At 47.4% G+C, this 21,166-nt stretch overlaps 1 protein-coding gene across 20 annotated transcripts in view; it reads left to right on the forward strand.

The window, feature by feature from the left end:
* The window catches only part of LOC137428872 (CLIP-associating protein 1-A), a 266,499-nt gene that overhangs the window by 61,747 nt on the left and 183,586 nt on the right, over window positions 1-21,166 (forward strand). For all 20 annotated transcript variants that reach the window (XM_078780738.1, XM_078780737.1, XM_078780720.1 and 17 more), the window contains exon 7: window positions 11,154-11,218. In XM_078780738.1, coding sequence (XP_078636864.1) covers window positions 11,154-11,218 — 65 coding nt within the window. The remainder of the gene's footprint in view (window positions 1-11,153; window positions 11,219-21,166) is intronic.

Below are 21,166 nucleotides of genomic sequence, written 5' to 3' on the forward strand. Positions count from 1 at the left end.
AACTACGTCAGACTTCAATGACCATGTGTCAACAACAGACCGAGCGTGTCTCTGTGTGTGCCAGCAAGGGCAAGCTTCGCGGGCGGAATAACGTTCCTGCAATCTGTGCACCATGACCTTGTCCGGCTGTACCTGTACGTGTAGTCCTGTACCTAATATTCCAGCACGTAATGTAAATGTAGATCAATTAGACGGACAATCCTTCAACCTTGAACGTTGAACGGACAATCAAAGCATCTGTCATGTGATGTAGAATGTGTAATAAAGTAAAAGAGTACTGCAAATGTATGTGGGATAATTTGTAGAACCCTTAGGTGTTGTCCTAATATGGTAAAAGGTAATGTCACAATTTTTATAAAAGGTGACAAGACATTGTGGCCACCCTGTACTTAAATAAAATTATTTCATTTCAATGTTTTACTGTCAAAATATGTTATAATGAGTGTTTGAATTTTCTCTATTTTAGTCAAAAAGGTAATATCGTAGGTGAAAATTACGATGTTATGCAGTCAAACAATGTTACGGTGTTACCTCCCCCCCCTCCCAAACGATGTTACGGTGTTACCCCCCCCCCCCCCCACCCCTCCCAAACATCCTTATTCCATTACTGTATTTCTTTTGGAAAAAATGGATTCAATTACAGTCGCACTTTTCAAGGACGCATCCTCGACATAAATCGAGGTATCTCTGTATTATGATGCAAAGATGAACGGATTGGATTTTGGCATCAAGAGGTCAAAGATCAGAGGTCAAGTCAGGCAAAATGTGATACTTGAGAACAACTGAATTGATTCAAATAAAACTTGGTACAAGTACGTGTAATGATGTAAAGATGGACTGATTAGATTTTTAGGTCAAGAGGTCAAAGGTCAATTGTTATGTTAGGTAAAATCCTGTTATCATGATACCTTGGGAACTAGTGATGGGATTTTGACCAAACCTGATACAAGTATGAACAAGAAAAAGAGCAATCAGAGATTGCAAACCCTCGCCAGGATGTCTTTTCAGTGTTTTAAGGCTTTTGTGTTAAAACAAATATGGCAGCCGAACCACGTGACCGATGACGTCTTTTTTTTTTTTCTAAACTAATTTATTCCTAGATTATGCTCAAGAAATTTCATCTTGATCGGATGAAGTTTTGTACTTGTCGAATTATGATGTCATAATGGAGGCACATACGACATCATAATTAACATATTTTATTCCCCATGGAGAGTTCTTTACAAAAAGCCATGTCTCAATTTTTTCTATTCAGCGCTTTCGGAGATATGGAGGAGCAAAGTTTTTTGGTTTTTCCAAGATGGCGGCCGAACCACGTGACCGATGACGTCATCATTATTTTTTTTCCTCCATGAGTTTATGCCGACATGGCGCTCAAGAAATCTCATCTTGATGGGATGAAGTTTTGTACTTGTCGAATTATGACGTCATAATGGAGGCACCTATGACATCATCATTGACATATTTTATTCTCCATGGAGAGTTCTTTACAATGAACCATGTCTCAATTTTTTCTATTCAGCGCTTTCAGAGATATAGAGGTGCAAAGTTTGTCGATTTTTCCAAGATGGCGGCCGAACCACGTGACCTATGACGTCATAATTATCATAAAAAATTATACAGGTGAGATGCACAGATGGTGAAAATTTCCTGTCAATTGGACCGACGATTGCAGAGAAAATCGTATTTATTCTGTGCGGACAAACAGGCAAACAGACAAATGGACTCAAATGCAATACCCTCTCCTCTGGCGAGGGTAATTATGATGCAAAGATGAATTGATTCGATTTTAACACCAAGAGGTTAAAGGTCAGTTATCGAGGTTGGGATTTGAACGAAACTACGAGTACATGCACCATGATACATATGTACCGATTAGATATTGAGGTCAAATTGTGCTGGGGGTGGGTACCTCTCTCACCAGCCATGGCTCTTCAGCAAAGGACTTCTGTGACTCACTGGGACTGACACAATCTGTCAATTTCCCAACCCGGATCTCAGTCAACGGAGAATCTTCTCTTCTGGACTTGGTTATGACTAACTTCCCTGAAAATGTCTGCTGCTCTTCTTCTGCTCCAATCGGCTCTTCTGATCATGTGCTTGTTAAAGTGGACATCTCTCTGACCATTTTCAGAGAGCCTCCTCAGCGTCGACGAGTCTGGCATTTCACTCAGGCCAACTGGCACGGTCTTCAAGCAGCCATCAATCATCTGGACTGGTCTCCCATCTCTACTGCCTCTGACATCAACTCATCCTGGGAATTCTTCCAAAGTAAATTGCTCTCTCTCATGCACAGATTTATCCCTTCTCGTCTTCAGTTGTCATACCCTTCCTCCCGTCCATGGTACACGGAATCTTGTGGTGAGGCTATTGCCCAGAAACAACTTGCTTTCGTCTCCTGGAAAGCAAATCCAACGGAAGGAAATCTCATTTCCTTTCACAAAGCCCAAAACAAGTGTGTGTCCACCCTCAGGAGAGCCAGGAAACAATATCTCTCGGTCCTCAGGACCGAACTCTCTTATCTGTCTCCCTCTTCCAAATCCTGGTGGCGTCTGGTGAAATCTGTTTCTGGTGTTTGTTCCCCCTCCATCCCCTCCCTCACCTTAAATGGCCACACGGCTGACTCCGCACGTGAAAAAGCCGAATGCCTCAACTCTGTGTTTGCCTCTAAATCTTGTGTCCCAAACCCATCCCTCTCTGTACCCACCGTACCCAGTCGTACCCAGCTGCTCCTGGACTCTGTGTCCTTTCCTCCTGACAAGGTGGAAAAGTTTCTGTCAACCCTCGACTCTGATTCTGCAACTGGACCTGACGGCATCAGCCCACGGGTCCTAAAATCATGTTCTTCCGCTCTTTCACTCCCCCTCTCTGTTCTCTTCACCCTCTCTTTTGCTCAAGGTCATCTTCCATCTGCTTGGAAATCTGCCAACATCACCGCTTTGCACAAAAAAGGTGCAAAAACAGATCCCAGCAACTACAGACCAATCAGCCTTCTCCCAATTATCAGCAAAGTCATGGAATCCATCATTGCTTCAGATATGAAATCTTTCCTCTTCTCCAATGGCTTGATCTCTGATCATCAATTTGGTTTCAGACCTGGACACTCCACTCTGGACATGCTGCTTCTGCTTTCTCAACAATGGATGGAGGTCCTCAATGCCAAACAGGAAATTAGAGCAGTCTCCCTTGACATATCACGTGCCTTCGATACGGTCTGGCACCCCGCTCTGCTCACCAAACTCTCCTCTTTTGGTATCCATGGAAATGTCCACGCATGGCTGGCGGACATCCTCTCTCGTCGTCGTCAACGTGTGGCCCTGAATGGGTTTCTCTCATCTCCTCTTCCTGTTCAGGCTGGAGTTCCCCAAGGCAGTGTTCTGGGCCCTGTGCTTTTTCTGGTCTTCATCAATGATCTCTCTGACTCTCTTGAAAATCCTCTCTATCTCTTTGCTGACGACTCTACTCTCTGTCGCTCCATTCTTCATCCCTCAGATCGGCAGTCTGCAGCCTCCTCACTCTCTGCAGACCTTGACAAAATCACAGACTGGGCAAACAAGTGGAACATGTCTTTCAATCCTGACAAATCTCACACTCTTACGATGTCTCTCCGAAAAGACCGACTGGACAACCCTCCCATCCACTTTCTGAATAATCCTCTCCAAGAAGTTCTGTCACTCAAGCTTTTGGGTCTCACTATCTGCCATGATCTTTCCTGGAAAAACCACATTTCAAATCTGGCCTCCAAAGCCAGTCGCCGACTGGGCATCCTCCGTCATGCGAAGTCCTTCCATGGCACACCTGAGCTCCTCACCACATACAAGGCTTTCATCCGCAGCTCAATGGAATACTGCTCTCCCCTCTGGGCTGGTGCTCCTGCCTCACACCTAGCTCGCCTTCACGCTGTTGAAACCAAAGTATTCAGAATCATTGAAATCTCCCGCGATGAAGCTAACTCCAAGGGCCTCTCACTCACTCACCGCAGGCAGGTTGGTGGTCTTTCCGTCTTCTACCGACTCCTCTCTGGCCTTGCCCCCCCAGCTCTCTCTGGGCTCTGTCCCGCAAATATTCCTACAGGTCGCACAAGATCTGCCTGCAACCCTCTTATGGTTAAACTGCCAAAATCAAGACTCTCTGCTCACCTTCACTCCTTCATTCCTCTTTTCTCCCACCTCTGGAACAAACTCCCTCACTCTCTTCAATCCCACTCCACCCTCCAAGTCTTTAAAACAGCTGTTCACCACCATCTCTTATCTTCCCCCATCCAAAACCTTGATCTTTTCTACCCCCGCTAATTTCACCCCAATTCCACTTTTTGAAATACCAACTTTTGTCCTGGAAGTCCTTGGTGTCCTTGTGCTTTATACTTCTCCCTCCCCCCCCCCCCTTTCCACGCCTCCTCCCCCCGGGCCCTCTCCCTTCCACACATCTCCCTGCTCTCGGATGTTGTGTGTGTGTGCTTCCCCTTTTCTCCCCATCTTTTCTTCCGCTCCCTCTTTTTGTGTATTTTGTTTGTCTGGTCGATTTGTTTGTGAAGTTAATGTTAGCTCTTTCACGAGCCTCGATTCAGTATACAAAAAAAAAAAAAAAAAAAATGGTCTTTTTCCATTATCAATCGGCTTGCTCTTGCTTGCCAAGACGGCTGTTCCACTTATCAACCATTTTGTTGGAGTCAACGTTGTGCTGGAGAGAGGGTCGGGAAAAAAGGAGTGTGGGGCATGCCGGGAAATTAACGCGAAAACAAAGCTCTGCCATCTCTGCATCTCATTTATTCATTCCCATCAGCGACATTTATGTTGGTAAATGGTTAACATGCGTCTGTTTACACTCATCAGCTGTTCCACCATGCTCCCACATGGGCCACAGACTCCCATATCTAAATAAATTTACAAATGTTTTGATATTGTTTCGGGTGTGAGTGTGGGGTTCACGAGGGGGTTGCTCGGACCCACCACTCGACTTCTGACCCTGAAGCCGAGTCATGGATAACTCCACAATCTGCCGGGTTGTTACACAACCAAGAACACTGGATGGGAGGGACAACTAGTTCGAGCATGGCCCCTGTGCCCAGTGACGTGTTACCTTATTATGTGAGCTAGTTATCTCAACTGGGGAAGTGCGCTCTCGGCCTCCCAACCGTACCTTCTTATTATGTGCGTTGTCGGGGGTACAGCACATGTGATAGGTGAGCTTTAGAGGAAAGGTGTGAGATGCGAATCAGTGCCTGACCCACTTGGGGATGTGGCTAATCGATGATGGGTGTTTTTAATCAATGAGACTCTTTGTGTGTCCAAAGCAGACGATTACAGGTTCGAAGATACAGAAAGGAAAGATCCTGTATATCAGTATGGAGCTGCGGCACACAAAGGACCTCTCCCCCTCACCCCTCGTGTTTGTATCAGGCCAGCGCTGTTCTTGTTAGGCCAGTGCGGTTTGTGTCAGGCCAGCGCCGCTCGTACCAGGCCAGCACAGCATGTGCAAGGCCAGCGCGGCTTGCGCCAGGCCAGCGCGGCTGGCGCCATGCCAGCGCGGCTGGCGCCATGCCAGCGCGGCTCGTGTCAGGCCAGCGCGGCTCGTGTCAGGCCAGCGCGGCTCGTGTCAGGCCAGCGCGGCTCGTGTCAGGCCAGCGCGGCTCGTGCCAGGCCAGCGCGGCTCGTGCCAGGCCAGCGCGGCTCGTGCCAGGCCAGCGCGGCTCGTGCCAGGCCAGCGCGGCTCGTGCCAGGCCAGCGCGGCTCGTGCCAGGCCAGCGCGGCTCGTGCCAGGCCAGCGCGGCTCGTGCCAGGCCAGCGCGGCTCGTGCCAGGCCAGCGAGGCTCGTCTCGGCCAGCGCGGCTCGTGTCAGGCCAGCGCGGCTCGTGCCAGGCCAGCGCGGCTCGTGCCAGGCCAGCGCTGCTCGAGCCAGGCCAGCTCTGCTCGAGCCAGGCCAGTTCTGCTCGAGCCAGGCCAGTTCTGCTCGAGCCAGGCCAGCGCCTATGTTGTTGTATCGCCTATGTTGTATAGCCTATGTATAGCCTATGTTGATCTAAAAAAATAGTTGGTGGTTGAATTCAGTTCGCCGATATGTAAATCCTTTTCAAATTTCAAGTCAATCGGATGAAAATTGAGGATTTTAGAAATTTGAAGAAAAATGTTTGACATTTGGCTTATGTTCACCTTGTGACTGATGTTCTCAAAAATAGTTGGTGGTTGAATTCAGTTCGCTGGTATGCAAATCCTATTCAGATTTCAAGTCAATCGGATGAAAACTGAGGATTTTAGAAATTTGAAGAAAAGTGTGTCCAAAACCTTTGGCCTATGTTGACCTTTTGACCTAACAAAATGTGATTTTGCCGGACCACCAACTCTACCATTTGGTGAAGTTTAGTGAAGATCGGTTTAAAATTGTGAGCTGTAGGCATGTACAAGTGAGCTGACAGACAAACACACAAAAAACACAAACCGGAGTGATCAACATACTTGCCAAAAAATAAGTTTTTTTTGCCAAGTAACAAACAAGAAGACGTCATGCAGAGCATGATACTTGCACCATTGCACGATACTTGAAAAATCCACTCCCTCCCCTCCCCCCAAAAAAACAATGGTTGCAATTGATCCAGCAAATTGTCCATTTCATCAAGATTGAAATTGACGATCTTTATCAAAGCCCAGGTCAATAGGATGAAAAGTGATGATTTTAGGAGTGTGACCTTGAGTTCACCTTTGGCCGTTTGACCTCAAAAATAGGTGGTTTTCCAATTCAGTGAGACACTATGCAAATGCCTTTAAATTTTCAAGTTAATCAAATGAAAAATGACGATTTTAGATATTTGACCTCCAGATGACCTTTGACTTTTGACATTAAAATCAACAAGTACAGATACATTCAAAGTACACCGCCCCCATGCCAAATAATTAAATATCCTACAGCGTGGCATTGCCGGGGCGCCTCTGGCGCCCGGCAATACCGCAGTGCATCTCATAGAGGCTGCATTGGGAGGGAGAGGTGTACATTAATTGATTGATTCATTGTATAATTAAAATCAATAAAATATTATCACAAAATATTTTCTTAATCAATTGGCTAATAGCATAACTAAACCACTAGTGCTTCATCCGAACATGTATCTTTTAGAAATTTAATTAAATAACTTATTAATAAAAAATTAAATAATTAATTGATTAATCAATAAATAATTAATCGATTAATCAATAAATAATTAATCGATTAAATGATTAATCAATAAATCAAAAATATCCTTGATAGCCACATCACTTGGTCACTGTCATGTCCAAATATTAGCTTCCCAGCTCAAAAGGTGCCTGAGATATTGGCCAAATGAGAAAGAAAATAAATAAATGATTAATAATGAAAATAAATAAATAATAATCATGAAAAATTAAATTATTAATCAATTTGGTCACAGAACACATAAACCACCACCATTTCATCAGAATCTGTAACTGAATTATTATTTTTTTTTTTTGTAATTAATCGAATAATTAAATGATTAATTGATTAATCAATAAATCAAAAATATCCTTGATAGCCACATCACTTGGTCACTCATGTCCAAATATTATCTTCCGAGCTCAAAAGGTGCCTGAGATATTGGCCAAATGAGAAAGAAAATAAATAAATGATTAATAATGAAAATAAATAAATAATAATCATAAAAAAATTAAATCATTAATCAATTCGGTCAGAGAACACATAAACCCACCACCATTTCATCAGAATCTGTAACTTAAAAAAAAAAATTTTTTTTAGTCATTAATCGAATAATTAAATAATTAATCGATTAATTGATTAATTAATAAATCAAAAATAGCCTTTGCAGCCAAATCACCTGGTCATTGGCATGTCCAAATATCAGCTTCCTAACAAAAGGTGCCTGAGTTAATGGTCAGAAGAGAAATGAAATTTAATTAATTAAATAAGTACTTAATTAATCGCTAATAATTAAATAACTCCTTAATTAATTGATTATTCAAAAAACAAAAATACTATTTTGACAAAGGACTTGCTCACTACTGTGCCGAAATTTCAGCTTCCTAGCTCAAAGGATGGCTGAGATATCGCCCGGACAAACAAACAAGAAAGCAAGAAAGCAAGAAAACAACGAGAGTGAAACTGAGTACTCCCTTTCAGCGTGCGTCACTGCCGAGCCCCATTCTGTGTGCCCGGCAGTGACGATTTTCAATGCCTGGAGATGGCATAGGAAAGGAGCGGTGTACAATAGGCTTCTCAATTGTGACGACCTCTACAACTTGGTGAAGTTTCATGATGATTGGTTTAGAATTATGACCTGTAGGTGAGTAACAAACAAACAGACAGTATAAGAAACGCAACCGACCAATATACTTGAAAAATCTTTGATTTTGCAAGTAACAAACAGACAAACAGACAGGGGTGAAAACATAACCTCCATCCACCTTCGGTGGCAGAGGTAATAACTTTTCCCAATTCCTGCCCTCACCAGCTCAGGTCTAACGAAAGGGTTGGGCGGTTAGTTTGTGAAAGAGCTGGGCAAACCTTGCTCGTGTGGCTGACTGGACAAGAAGATACGATTGATTTGCGCCATTAAATAAGTCGTTGTGGTCGCACATTCGAGGATCGATTTATTGATAACATGCATGATAGTTACAAAGTTGGTTACAAAATATGTTTGCTTCTGCTCCGTTTCCTTTGATTTTGCAAGTTTGACTTTGAGTTGACCTTTGACCTTTTGACCTCAAAAATAGTTCATCCCCCAATTTAGTGACTCAATATACGAATGCTATTCAATTTTCAAGGCAATCAGATTTAAAATGGCGATTTTAGAAATTTGGCCTCCAGATGACCTTTGACCTTTAACCTCAAAATCAATAGCTTCTCAATTGGAACGACCTATACTACTTGGTGAAGTTTCGTGATGATCGGTTTAGAATTGTGACCTGTAGCTCGGTGACAAACAGACAAGCAAACAAACAAACAAACAAACAAACAAACAAACAGACAGACAGACAGACAGACAGAACCACAAACGCAACCGACCAATATACTTGAAAAATCTTCGATTTCGCAAGTAATAAAAGTGAAAATAAAAATGTGTAATTGTGACTTAGCTCTGGTCCCCTTGATCGTCTGGAATCGTCACAGGCTCTCCATCCTCACGCGGCAAAACATCCTGCTGCGCAGCCCTCGAGCAGGAACCGGGCCTCCCTGCGCAGTCCGCTCACTCCTGGCTCCGTGCGCGAAGCGAACAGGCCGCACCCACTCGGTCGCTCCAGATGTGCTCGTCCTCACGATCATCGAGACCTCCAATGTCCCCGGCGCAAGAGCGTTATAAAATGTGTTCACGTGGTCGTCAAGACGGCCCTCATGCGAGAGCACAACCGCGACTGCACACCACCAACATTCCAAGGCAAGCTATATTAGACCTCGACTGTTCGCTATGCAAGTCCAGAAAGAAAAGAGAGAAAATGTCGGCCCTCCAACTCCTTTGTACTCGAGGCTCTGACGTCATCCGACGCCGACCTTGCCTGCTCCTATCAGCTGGTCCCTATCTTTGTTGCTCGACAAATCTTACGCGGTCCCTATCCTCCCGGACGTGCCTGCTTCTTGTGACCACCCGTCGGTAGTATCATCGTTGGTGCTCAAAGTCCTGTTTCTGGTTAGCTTTTATTTTCGTGTCTTTTAATGCGCTATTGCCTGGCTTCGTGTGTGTGCTGCACAGAGGAAAGGAGGAATAACAGAATTATAATAAGGAACAGAGGAAAATAACAGAGGCCATTACATGCAGGGGATTCCTTACCCATAATCCCTAACTAATTAACATAACCCCGCCCCTCTCATGGGGACACTTGTACGCGCTTACACGACATCCGGTCTAAACGAATTTCCTACTTATGATACATGGGGTTTCTTCTTCTTCATTGCCACATACGGAGCATGGTTTCCCATACAATTCTACCTGGCTCTAAGGTAATCATTGCCTACCCCCCACAAATGTAACAATATGTAGCACGATATCTCAAAAAGTTGTGGACGGATTCGGACGGAACTTGGTGGATGAGCTGGGTCGGTGACAAGAACAAGCCAATTAGATGTTGGTTCAGTTCTGGATGCAAGAAGGCATGAGTGAAAAGAAAAGCTTATTTCCAGGTGACACAATGGCACACTCATACAGTCAAATGCCACCACTGCTGCCACCACTCAATTTGATTGCATTTCAAGCGACAGTCGACGGAGGCGTCCATCGCTACGTTCAGCCGTTTCTACCAAAACTTCCTCCTGTTTTGTCCGATGTGGCCCATCATTTGTCAACCATCAATGTGAGAATGTGTCAACAGAAAGAAGTGGGTTACTTGGTGAGAGAAATAAATATTCGGGCAGGGCCTGTCCTCGATCGCAGACTGCCCTCACGGTTGAGATTGCTCCTCGTGTGTTGGGTTGGAGACATTAACTAAGGAGGGAAAGGTGAGCATTTTACCAACCGGCCTTGTTTACAATGATTGTGTGTAACCTCTGTGCTTGCAAATGCCACAACCGGCCTTTGCTGCATTCATAGCAACATGCAACCACTAGCATTTGTGGTTGTCTACTTCAAATTGATTATTTTTACTGGCCTGTGTTTTCAAGATAGTCTTTGAGCATGGAATATCTTCAATGAGCCTTTTAGCTTCTGTTGTGGTTTTGTTTCATTTCAATGCACAACGGAGTGCACGCTCCTTATCATTGGGCCGCTGCATGTGGCGCGATGGATGCACTAAATAAAAAGGTTCCATCATCCGTGTGCAAACGCACAGGTTGATGTTTCTCAAATGGCACTGAATGATAGCTAGTTTTTGGGTGAATATGCAAATGAGCGCTTGTTGTGATGAGCATCCTGACATTTCCATGGAAATGATTGCCTTCTTGCTTGAATTCCATTCGTCATTTCCCGTGAGGCACATCCGTGCTCATTCACATTGCTGCAGATTGCATCCCTCTTTTGAGAAGCACGTGTGCACGTATGTTATCTGGATGCCGAGTTTCATCCGTGCGAAGGGTTACGACCGTCGTGCATGCTTCTTGCTTCTTCACTCGCTTCCCTCCCCACATGTCCCCCGCTCTTAACCCACCCTCCCACCCACCATCGCTGCAACATCGCTGCAACATTGCTCGTGACAGGTTTGTATGCTATGTTTCACCCACAGGTTGACTGCGGTCTTGGCCAGGTTTGACGAGGTCTTGCATTCGGGGCACATGATTACTGGCGAAGGTGAGTTGTACGGTGATGTGACGTGCTGAGAGTATCGGTCGGCATTCTCGTGTGGTGGCTATACCAAAGCCTTGCTGTTGGTCTCATTTCATTGACCGTTGCTGTGTTATTGCATTCTCGAACCATGAATAACCAGCTGGCCTCTGTTTCTCTTCGACGCCTGCTGCATGGTTGAATTGTCTGCCATTATGTATCGTTTTCATCTCGTTCGGTATCATCGTAAAATGTTCATCTGCATTTTGTGAGAACGGCCTCTTGGTTGGCTGTCTCAGCTGGTTTCGCTTCTTCTGCAACAAAAGCTTTTCGTTCCTTCGTCTTCGCAAAGGCTCTATTGGCTTGGAAGGTTATGGATCCGGTGTCTCTTTCAGGCAGAGGGACTTTTAAGCTGATAGGGCGATGGATGCAGCAATATTTTTGAGCTGAACGTGGATTGGGGTGTTTTGTAGGGGACAGGGGTGTGGATGCATTGAGGATGCGGTTGCCTGTCAGAGCTGATAATTGACGTAGTGGTTGTAGTGGTAGTGGTGGTGGTGCCACGACTGCATTAAAAGGCAGTGCCAGTATACGTGCGCTGAGACTGCTGGCAATGAAACGACTGACCGGCGATGATTAAATGATTGGTGTGTGTGCAAGTGTGGTTGGGTGTCGCCAATCCTTCCATTAACGTTCAGGAAGCATCAGCAATGTGATGGTTTATTCTTCTCTCTTTCACTTCCAAGGCCCAGCGTGAACCCTGAGTTTGCATAAGCCTTGCTCGTGCCATGGCGTTCGGTCAAGGTCAGTCTTGGTAGACATTTACCAGTGTAAAAACAGGCCATGTTGGGTTGTAGATTCCTGTTGTTGGTTCATCGTGTTAATAATGTTCATGCATTTATTACTTTGTTGCATTTGTATCAGGTGTTGAGAGAAAGCAACAACATAAACCATCTGTGAATTAACTAGTCTCTTAACTGATACCTCAGAGGTTGTGATGTTAACTGACCGGTGACAAAGTGATGCCTTAACTGATTTACTCTAAATTGAATGCATTTGTGTGTTGTGTTTACTTATTTTTGTTTTGTTGCGTTCATGCAACTGAGAACAACTGAGAGCAACAACAAGAGTTCATGCAACTGAGCTGAGAGGGTTGACTCAGCCTGTCATCCTTCCGAGGTCGGCTAATTGAGTACCAGTTCACTGGTAATTCCCTGTTTGTCGTAAAAGGCGACAAAAAGGGTTGGCGGCAGGAAGGGCATCCGGCCGTAAAACATTGCTTCAAAAAGGGGACCAACAAAAACAACAACAACCACGGTGCCCGAAAAAGGCCAACCCCCGCTTTGCGGGGGGAAATGGCCTCTAAAGGTGTTTTTTTTTGTTTTTTAATGCAACTGGTGACCATTTGCAATTGTAGGCATGCCAGTAAATTTTAAGGGAGATTTGTGTCTTTGGTTATACATGAATTGAAGCACAGACCTGGGTCCAGGCTGCTGTCCCTTTTCATGGCAGACCTGGGTCCAGGCTGCTGTCCCTTTTCATGGCAAACCTGGGTCCATATTGCTGTCCTCGGGTACCATAGACATGGATCTAGGCTGCTATCATTTGATACCTTAGACCTGGGTCTTGGCTGCTGTTCTTTTTCGTTGCAGACCTGGGTCCACATTGATGTCCTTGGGTACCATAGACATGGATCTAAGCTGCTGTCATTTTACACCATAGACCTTGGTCCAGGCTGCTGTCCCTTTTCATGGCAGACCTGGGTCCATGGTGCTGTCTTTGGGTTCCATAGATGTGGATCTAAGTTGCTGTCCTTTTGTACTGCAGATCTGGGTCTGGGCTGCTGTCCTTTGGGAGAGCAGACCTGGGTCTTGGCTGCTGTCCTTTGACACTATAGACATGGATCCAGGCTGCTGTCCCTTTTCTTGGCAGACCTGGGTCCATACTGATACCATAGACTTGTATACCTTGTATACCACTTATATACTCTTGTATGATATAGTCCATACTGATACCATAGACATATTGATACCATACTGATACCACTCTTGGGTACCATAGACATGGATCTCGGCTGCTGTCATTTGATACCATAGACCTAGGTCCAGGCTGCTGTGCCTTTTCATGGCAGACCTGGGTCCACATTGATGTCCTTGGGTACCATAGATGTGGATCTATGTTGCTGTCCTTTTGTACCGCAGATCTGGGTCTCGGCTGCTGTCCTTTAGTAGTGCAGGTATAGGTCTAGGCTGCTGCCCTTTGGTGACACTAACCTGGGTTGAAGCTGCTTCTCTTTGGTGGTATAGACCTGGGTCCAGGCTGCTGATTTTTGGTGACACAGACCCCGGGTCCAGGCTGTGCTGTCCTTTAGTAGCACAGGTCTGGGTCAAGGCTGCTGATCTTTGGGAGAGCAGACCTGGGTTGAGGCTGCTGCCCTTTGGTGACACAGACCTGGTTCGAGGCTGCTGCTCTTTGGTAGTATAGACCTGGGTCCAGGCTGCTGATTGTTGGTGACACAGACCCCGGGTCCAGGCTGCTGTCCTTTAGTGTTGCAGGTCTGGGTTGAGGCTGCTGTCCTTTGGGAGAGCAGACCTGGGTCGACGCTGCTGCCTTTTGGTGACACAGATCTGGCTGCTGCTCTTTGGTAGTATAGACCTGGGTCCAGGCTGCTGATTTTTGGTGACACAGACCCCGGGTCCAGGCTGCTGTCCTTTAGTAGTGCAGGTCTGGGTTGAGGCTGCTGTGCTCTGGTGATCCAAACCCAAGTCCAGGTTGCTGCCCTTTTGTCGTGAGGGTGCTGGATAAGAGGTGGAGGGTTGGCCGGAGCGATATTTCCAGAAGAGCTGCAGAATGTTGCACCACGGCACATTTTCCCTTGTTGCACGCAGCATCGATTATTTACAGGCCCGTTGCATGTTGTCACTGTACTCCAAGCAATATGAGAGGGTTTGTGAAATATTTAGGAGGGAAGCAGGAACCTTATTGTGGATTGTGGGAAATGCTTTTCATAATTTCATTTTTTGGATAACCTTTATATTTATCAATTCTGTGTATTTATTTATTTTTAAATCGAGGTACTTATTGGTATGGATATGATCAGGTTGAAGTGTACGCATCATGTCTGTGATGTTGATGAGCGCGTTGTAAGACTATGTGAGGGCCATGTCGGTCGGTAGTTGTACGCACTGCGACTGAATCTTCACACTTCATCTCCACACCCTAATTTGTTTCCTCGCGCATTTCTGTGCCTTTTCTCGCTCATGGAGGCACAAGCAAACCAAGTATAGCATTCCTGTGTTCATGCCCCCAAGTCCCTGCGGTTGTACAATTTTAAAGGTATCGCACCATGAATGTTCTCATGGTGTGGAGTTTGTAGCTCATCCTCCTCTGATGTGTAATCTCGTGTGTTTGTCAGTTAACCCACTGGCCGTCATGGTCGGTTATTCCTCGTGCCATCCTTGCAGATGAGAAACAATAGTGCAGACAGACTGGGGGTCGGTGCCACCCTTGCAGATGAGAAACAATAGTGCAGACAGACTGGGGGTCGGTGCCACCCTTGCAGATGAGAAACAATAGTGCAGACAGACTGGGGGTCGGTGCTACCCTTGCAGATGAGAAACAATAGTGCAGACAGACTGGGGGTCGGTGCCACCCTTGCGGATGACAAACAATAGTGCAGACAGACTGGGGGTCGGTGCCACCCTTGCGGATGACAAACAATAGTGCAGACAGACTGGGGGTCGGTGCCACTCTTGCGGATGACAAACAATAGTGCAGACAGACTGGGGGTCTCGGTGCCACCCTTGCGATGACAAACAATAGTGCAGACAGACTGGGGGTCGGTGCCACCCTTACGGATGACAAACAATAGTGCAGACAGACTGGGGGTCGCCCAACCTGAGCTTATGTTTGTTTGCTTCTGATGCCATTCACCATTCAGCGTGAGTACTTTCCTTATGCATGGATTGTGTACAGTGTTAGTTTACCTTTAGTGTGTTATCGTGCCTCGTTGTTTGAATGTGTTAGTTTACCTTTATTGCGTTATCGTGCCTCGTTGTTTGAATGTGTTAGTTTACCTTTAGTGAGTTCAGTGCCTCGTTGTTTGAATGTATTAGTTTACCTTTAGTGTGTTATTGTGCCTCGTTGTTTGAATGTGTTAGTTTACCTTTCATGTGTTCAGTGCCTTATTGTTTGAATGTGTTAGTTTACATTTATTGTGTTGTTGTGCCTTGTTGTTGTTTGAATGTGTTAGTTTACATTTATTGTGTTATCGGCCTTGTTGTTTGAATGTGTTGGTTTACCTTTATTGTGTTATGGTGCCTTGTTGTTTGAATGTGTTAGTTTACCTTTATTGTGTTATGGTGCCTTGTTGTTTGAATGTGTTAGTTTACCTTTATTGTGTTATGGTGCCTTGTTGTTTGAATGTGTTAGTTTATGTTTATTGTGTTATGGTGCCTTGTTGTTTGAATGTGTTAGTTTACTAAATGAGAATCAACATCTTCCTTCATCTTCTTTGTTTCAAAGGGTGAAAGCCTTTTCCAACACAAGCAGGTGTACAGCATTTCGAATAACTAAAGCTTAATCTCTATTACAAATCAAAAGTCAAAATAATAAATGTGAAGGTCCCAACTGGGACAATGTTCAATGTTCTCCTTCCCCCCCTATGACGAAATGCCTGGGAGGCCTGATGGGAGGGTGTGGAAAAGGATGACGGCTACCTGTAACACACGAAAGGATGATGGTTAGTTATCTCCCCCCCCTGGGGATAAGTTTTTGAGGGTACGTAAAAAACTGATTGTCACACAGCTGGAGTGTTAATGTCCATCTGGCCCACTGGTTGGCCCACGGTGGCGGGGAGTGCTCGGTGGCTGGAGCTCCTTGGAACCAGCCTGGTTGTGAGGGAAGAGCCGAGCGAGGGCACGTGGTACCCGTGTTTTAGGTCCCGTCGGGCAGGGGGATCTCCGTGGTGGAGGATTCACTAAGGCGGGTGAACTGATGGGGCTGTTCGTGATATGTGGCCCCTGAGATGGGCGAGGGGGTGAAACAGGTGGCTGGGCCATATGAGCCAATGGGGCCTGTGTAGGGGTAGGAACAGGTGGCTGGGCCATATGAGGCAGTGACAATGGGGCCTGTGTGGGGGTTGAAACAGATGGCTGGGCCATATGAGGCTGTGACAATGGGGCCTGTGTGGGGGTTGGCTCTCCGGTCAGTCCCACCACTAGGCCAGATTCTGTCCCTGTGCCACACGTGGGAGTGTTGTGGAAGGGAGTGAACTTTCGAAGGTGTTGTCGGTTCCGGATGGTGACTCGGCCCGATCCGTCAACACGAATGACATACTGGTGGTACTGCCGCACTTCAACCACTGTCCCAGTGCGTTCCCATCTCCCAGGGTGGTTGCCGACCAGATTCTGCAGGTAGACATGATCGCCCACCTGCAGTGGGGGTAAGAGATGGGTGTGCTCACTCCAGCGTTCACGCTCCCTAGAGTGGCATCTAGCAAGAGCCATTTCCCGTTGTGACATCAGCTCCGTCCATGTTTCATGTGGGGAGTATCGGCCCATGGGAATAGGGATGGCATCACGTATGGGTCTTCCAAACAAGATAAGTGCTGGTGAGGCTTTTGTTTCAGGGTCAATGGAGTTCCTGTACATCAGCAGAGCCCGCTGGAACTTGTCAACATCAAGAGACCCTGAAGCAGTGACATTGTCCATCAGCATGCGCTTGGCCGTCTTCAGCGCCAACTCGGCCCTGCAATTTGCGTGTAGGTTTGCCACAGAGGAGATCCTGTGTCGGACACCCCAGGCCGTCAGGAATTCCTGTGTTTGGCCTGATTTGAATTGGGGACCCCCGTCAGAGGTCAATTCTTCCGGGATACCGAATGTAACGAATGTCGCACGCAACCGTTTGATGAGGCCCTCTGCACCTGATTCTGACCTGAAGACCATGGGCCAATGCGAGTATCTGTCCACAATCACCACGTAGTCCTTGCCATTGTGGGTGAAGTAGTCACTGCATATCATTTGGAATGGGTAGGCTGGGGGTGTCGACACAGAGGGGGGTTGCATAGGGTTGCTCTTGGCTATCCGGTGGCAGTGTGCACATTGGTCTCTCACTCGGGCAATGTCGATGGAAATATCAGGCCAGTATACCGAATCCATGGCTCGTGCACGCATCGCACTAACACCCTGGTGGGCGGCATGAAGTGCGTGGAGAATGGGTGTGCGGAGCGTGGGTGGTATAACAATCCTCCGGCCCATCAGTACCACGCCATCCACTACACACAGACAGACTGGCAGAGTAGCGGTGAAAGGGGCGCAGGTCAGCGGGGAGCTCTCTGCAGTCAGCTGGGAACCCATTCTCCAGGTGTGTGATGAGGTTTCGAAATGTCATGTCCGAAGCTGTCGCCTCGCGGACCATGTCCCATGTGACGACTTGGATGACAGTTTTAAGGGCGGCGGAAGCAGCTGCAACTGTAGAAGTGTCATCGGCTAAATCAGTGTTCTCTCCGTGCAGGGGAGAGCTGGCCGTGGGGTTGTGGTGGAGCACTGACATGTTAGCGAGGTCAGATTCTGACGGCTCACCTGGTAAGTGGAGGCGAATGGGTTGATCAACAGGGTGTCTTGAAGCGGCATCAGGGCCCAAATTCTTCCTGCCAGGCACATGTATGATTGTGAACCTGTATGGCAGGGTCTTCTCTTTGAGGTTGAGGAGTCTCCTGTTGGCAATATCTGTGAGTGACCTATCATTCAGGACCTGGAGTAGAGGCTTATGGTCGGTGGCCACAATCAGATCTGTACAGCCCAGCACATAGTAACGAGTTTGGTGGAGCGCGTAGGCGATAGCCAATGCCTCGCCTTCAATGGGAGCATACCGGCTTTCAGCAGGATGGGTGAACCTGCTGCCCACTAAGCACAATTCCCAGCCGTCAGGGCAACAGGTAGGTGTTCTGGCCTCGCACTGACAGTACTTCTGCATCATGAGGAATCCGATGCCATCAACCGACCAGTCTGTTGCCAAGCATGTTGGTCGAGATGGGTCAAACAGTCGGACACCCTCCTGCATTTCTTGGATGATGATGTCCTTCGATCTGTGGAATATTTCATCCAACTCCTCTGTCCAGGTGAATTTTGTGGAAGGCTTGAGTAATGCCCGGAATGGCTTCATTTGTTGTGCCATGGCAAAGGCGTACGCTCCCTGGTTGACCAGCCCGAACCAAGATCTAGCACCGGTGATGTCGGTTGGCGTGGGGAACTTCCTAATTGCATCGAGGAACTTGGCGCTGGGCCGTATGTTGGTCGGAGTTATTGTGAGACCAGCAAAGTCAACGGCGTCCTGGGCAAACTGGAATTTCCTTGGATTCAGCATAATACCATTATGGGCACATACGTCAAGCCATGCGCAGGCCTGAAAGAATGCTGCCTCGACAGAATCCGCCCACATGCAGGTGTCATCAACGCACTTTACCTTGTTCTGGAAATCAGCGATGATAGCATCAAAGCGTTGGTTATAACCATCACCGCTGGCCAGGAAACCCTGTGGGGCTACCTTATACCTATAGCGTCCCCATGGTGTGATGAATGTGTTAAAGTGTTGGTCCTCCTCGCGGATGGGCACTGAGTGATACCCATTCCATGCATCGGTCACCGTTTTCTTTGTGCCCTGAGGGATGCGGTCGGCCAGGTGGAAAGGGGCTGGGCACATGGTGGGTTTGACGTGCGGCCTGACGGTTTAGGGGTTGCAGGTCTACAGTCCGCCTCGGTGTGCCATCGGTTTTGCCTGTCACAACCATCCGGGAGTACCATGTTGTAGGTGTGTTTGTGCTGACCTGCTCCAGCACGCCGATACGGACATCCCTCTGGAGATCAGCATGTACTTTGTCCTGCCAATGGATTGGGATCAGTGCTGGCTTGTGGATAGCCACCGGTGTGGCATTGGGGTCGACATGAAGATGTAGGGGTTCGCATTTCATGAGAGGCAGTGGTTGGTGCTCGCACACATTAAATGTTGTGGGCCCGTAATATTCGAGAAGCCATGCCTTCAGTGCATCTACATTCTCTTCAGTGGCCTGTAATCCCGGGGGTAGAGAGGTTGGTATTGGGGGTGGTTGAAGGTCACGCTTGGGACAAGAACAGGTTGGCTCCTCATAATTCTCTGCAGCTGCAGTCGAGGCTAGGTGTTCTGTGGGAGTGGTAGCTGGGAAGTTAATGGGGATGGTACCCAAGGCGACAAGTGCCTCTCTACACAGGAATGCTTTCTCCATGCCGTTGGACACATAACACAGCAGCCGTGTTGACCGGGGAGAACCGCTGGTGTCTCTACTGGTGATGTTAACCGCAATTCCGCCCATCACGCCTAGGTCTTTAATCGCCCGCGCATGACAAATTTGACAGGAAGGAGGTCGTGCTCTTTATAACCCATATTGTAGGCAGACTTTAAGGGTATTATAGAACTTTGGCACCCGGTGTCAGCAACCATTGACATGTTGATTGGTGTCAGGTGACTGATATCCTGTATGGGGTGTCCTAGTGATGAATGTTCCAGGGGGAGTGGGGTCATAGTAACCAACAGCATTGAGTGGGGTTTAGAGGGGCGGGCCACCCATTGTCCATCAAACACATGGTGAGCAAGGCCTGCGGCCTCCTGGTGCCCCGATGTGGTGCATAACTGGTCATAGATGTAAGTAGCAGAGTCGTGTGGCGCATCTTTGCTCACCCCCGGTGGAGTGTGTTCCTTAGGCGTGTACCTGCGGGCTGCTCCTTGGTGGCAAAATCTGGATGACTTGTCGCGATGGCCCCAGGTGCCACAGGTGGTTCATTTGTTGCATGATTTGGTATAGTGACCCTTAACCGCATTTGGCACATGTAAATGACCAGGCCTCACAGTATCTTGATCTGGTCCTTCGGTCATTCCTGGGCCCATGAGTGGGGTTGCCACATGCCCAGCATCTCGCCATACTATTATTACTAGGTCCTGGGGCTGTAGGTGGTCTGGGGTTGTTATACGTGGCACCTGCCGAATCTCCCACCGCCCCTCTGGTCACCTTGCCCTGCTCCTTCTGGGCAATGAAAGAGACTGTCTCCTCTAGGGTTCTGTCTGTTTTGGTGTCACCTAGCAAGTCAGACATAATCTCGGGGTCAGCAATGCCCCTCACCAAGTTATCTTTGATTATTTCCTCACTGAAGTCAAATATGTGAGTGCAGTCTGGTACCTTACACTTGGCTGTGTACTGGCAGAGGGCAGCCTGGCCTCGGAGGCTGGCCAGAAATGTTCTGATGCCTGCTCCAGGTGATTGGGTCATCTTGCTCAGCTTAATGCGATGGACGAGGATGTTCTCGTCTTTGACAGCCAGTCTTTTGATGGCGGCCATTAGGTCCTTTTCCGCCATGTTGCCAACGTCACCCTGAAGATCACGCATGATGTCCGCCCTCAGGTCATGGTTGCAACAATAGAATAGGGCCGTGGGTACAATGTTACCGGAGATCGCCATACTGGCCTTGTACATGTCCCACTGTCTAGTGAATGAGGACCAATGTTCAGGGTCACATCCGGCAGAGATGGTTGGAGGGTCTAACTTGAGCTTTGGCGGAGCTGGTGGGGGCCGCACAGCGTGTACGGTCCTGTCATGGATCTGCATTGCTGCGGTTAAGGCTGCCACGAAGGCAGCGTCCATGTCCTGGGACTGCCAGTCGCATCCCTCCACGGGGCACTGGAGGCTCGGCATGTTGGAGGTCTGTCACGTGCAGGGGGGTTCGATCGTCTGCTCACTGCTGCCTGGAGGTACTGGTGTAGCCGTCATAAATGAGAATCAACATCTTCCTTCATCTTCTTTGTTTCAAAGGATGACGGCTACCTGTAACACACATAAGGATGATAGTTAGTTATTTACATTTATTGTGTTATGGTGCCTTGTTGTTTGAATGTGTTAGTTTACCTTTATTGTGTAATGGTGCCTTGTTGTTTGAATGTGTTAGTTTA

Source organism: Myxine glutinosa, chromosome 6 (assembly GCF_964187855.1).
Source record: "Myxine glutinosa chromosome 6, kmMyxGlut1.1, whole genome shotgun sequence".
In the NCBI taxonomy this organism is placed as follows: Eukaryota; Metazoa; Chordata; class Myxini; order Myxiniformes; family Myxinidae; genus Myxine; species Myxine glutinosa.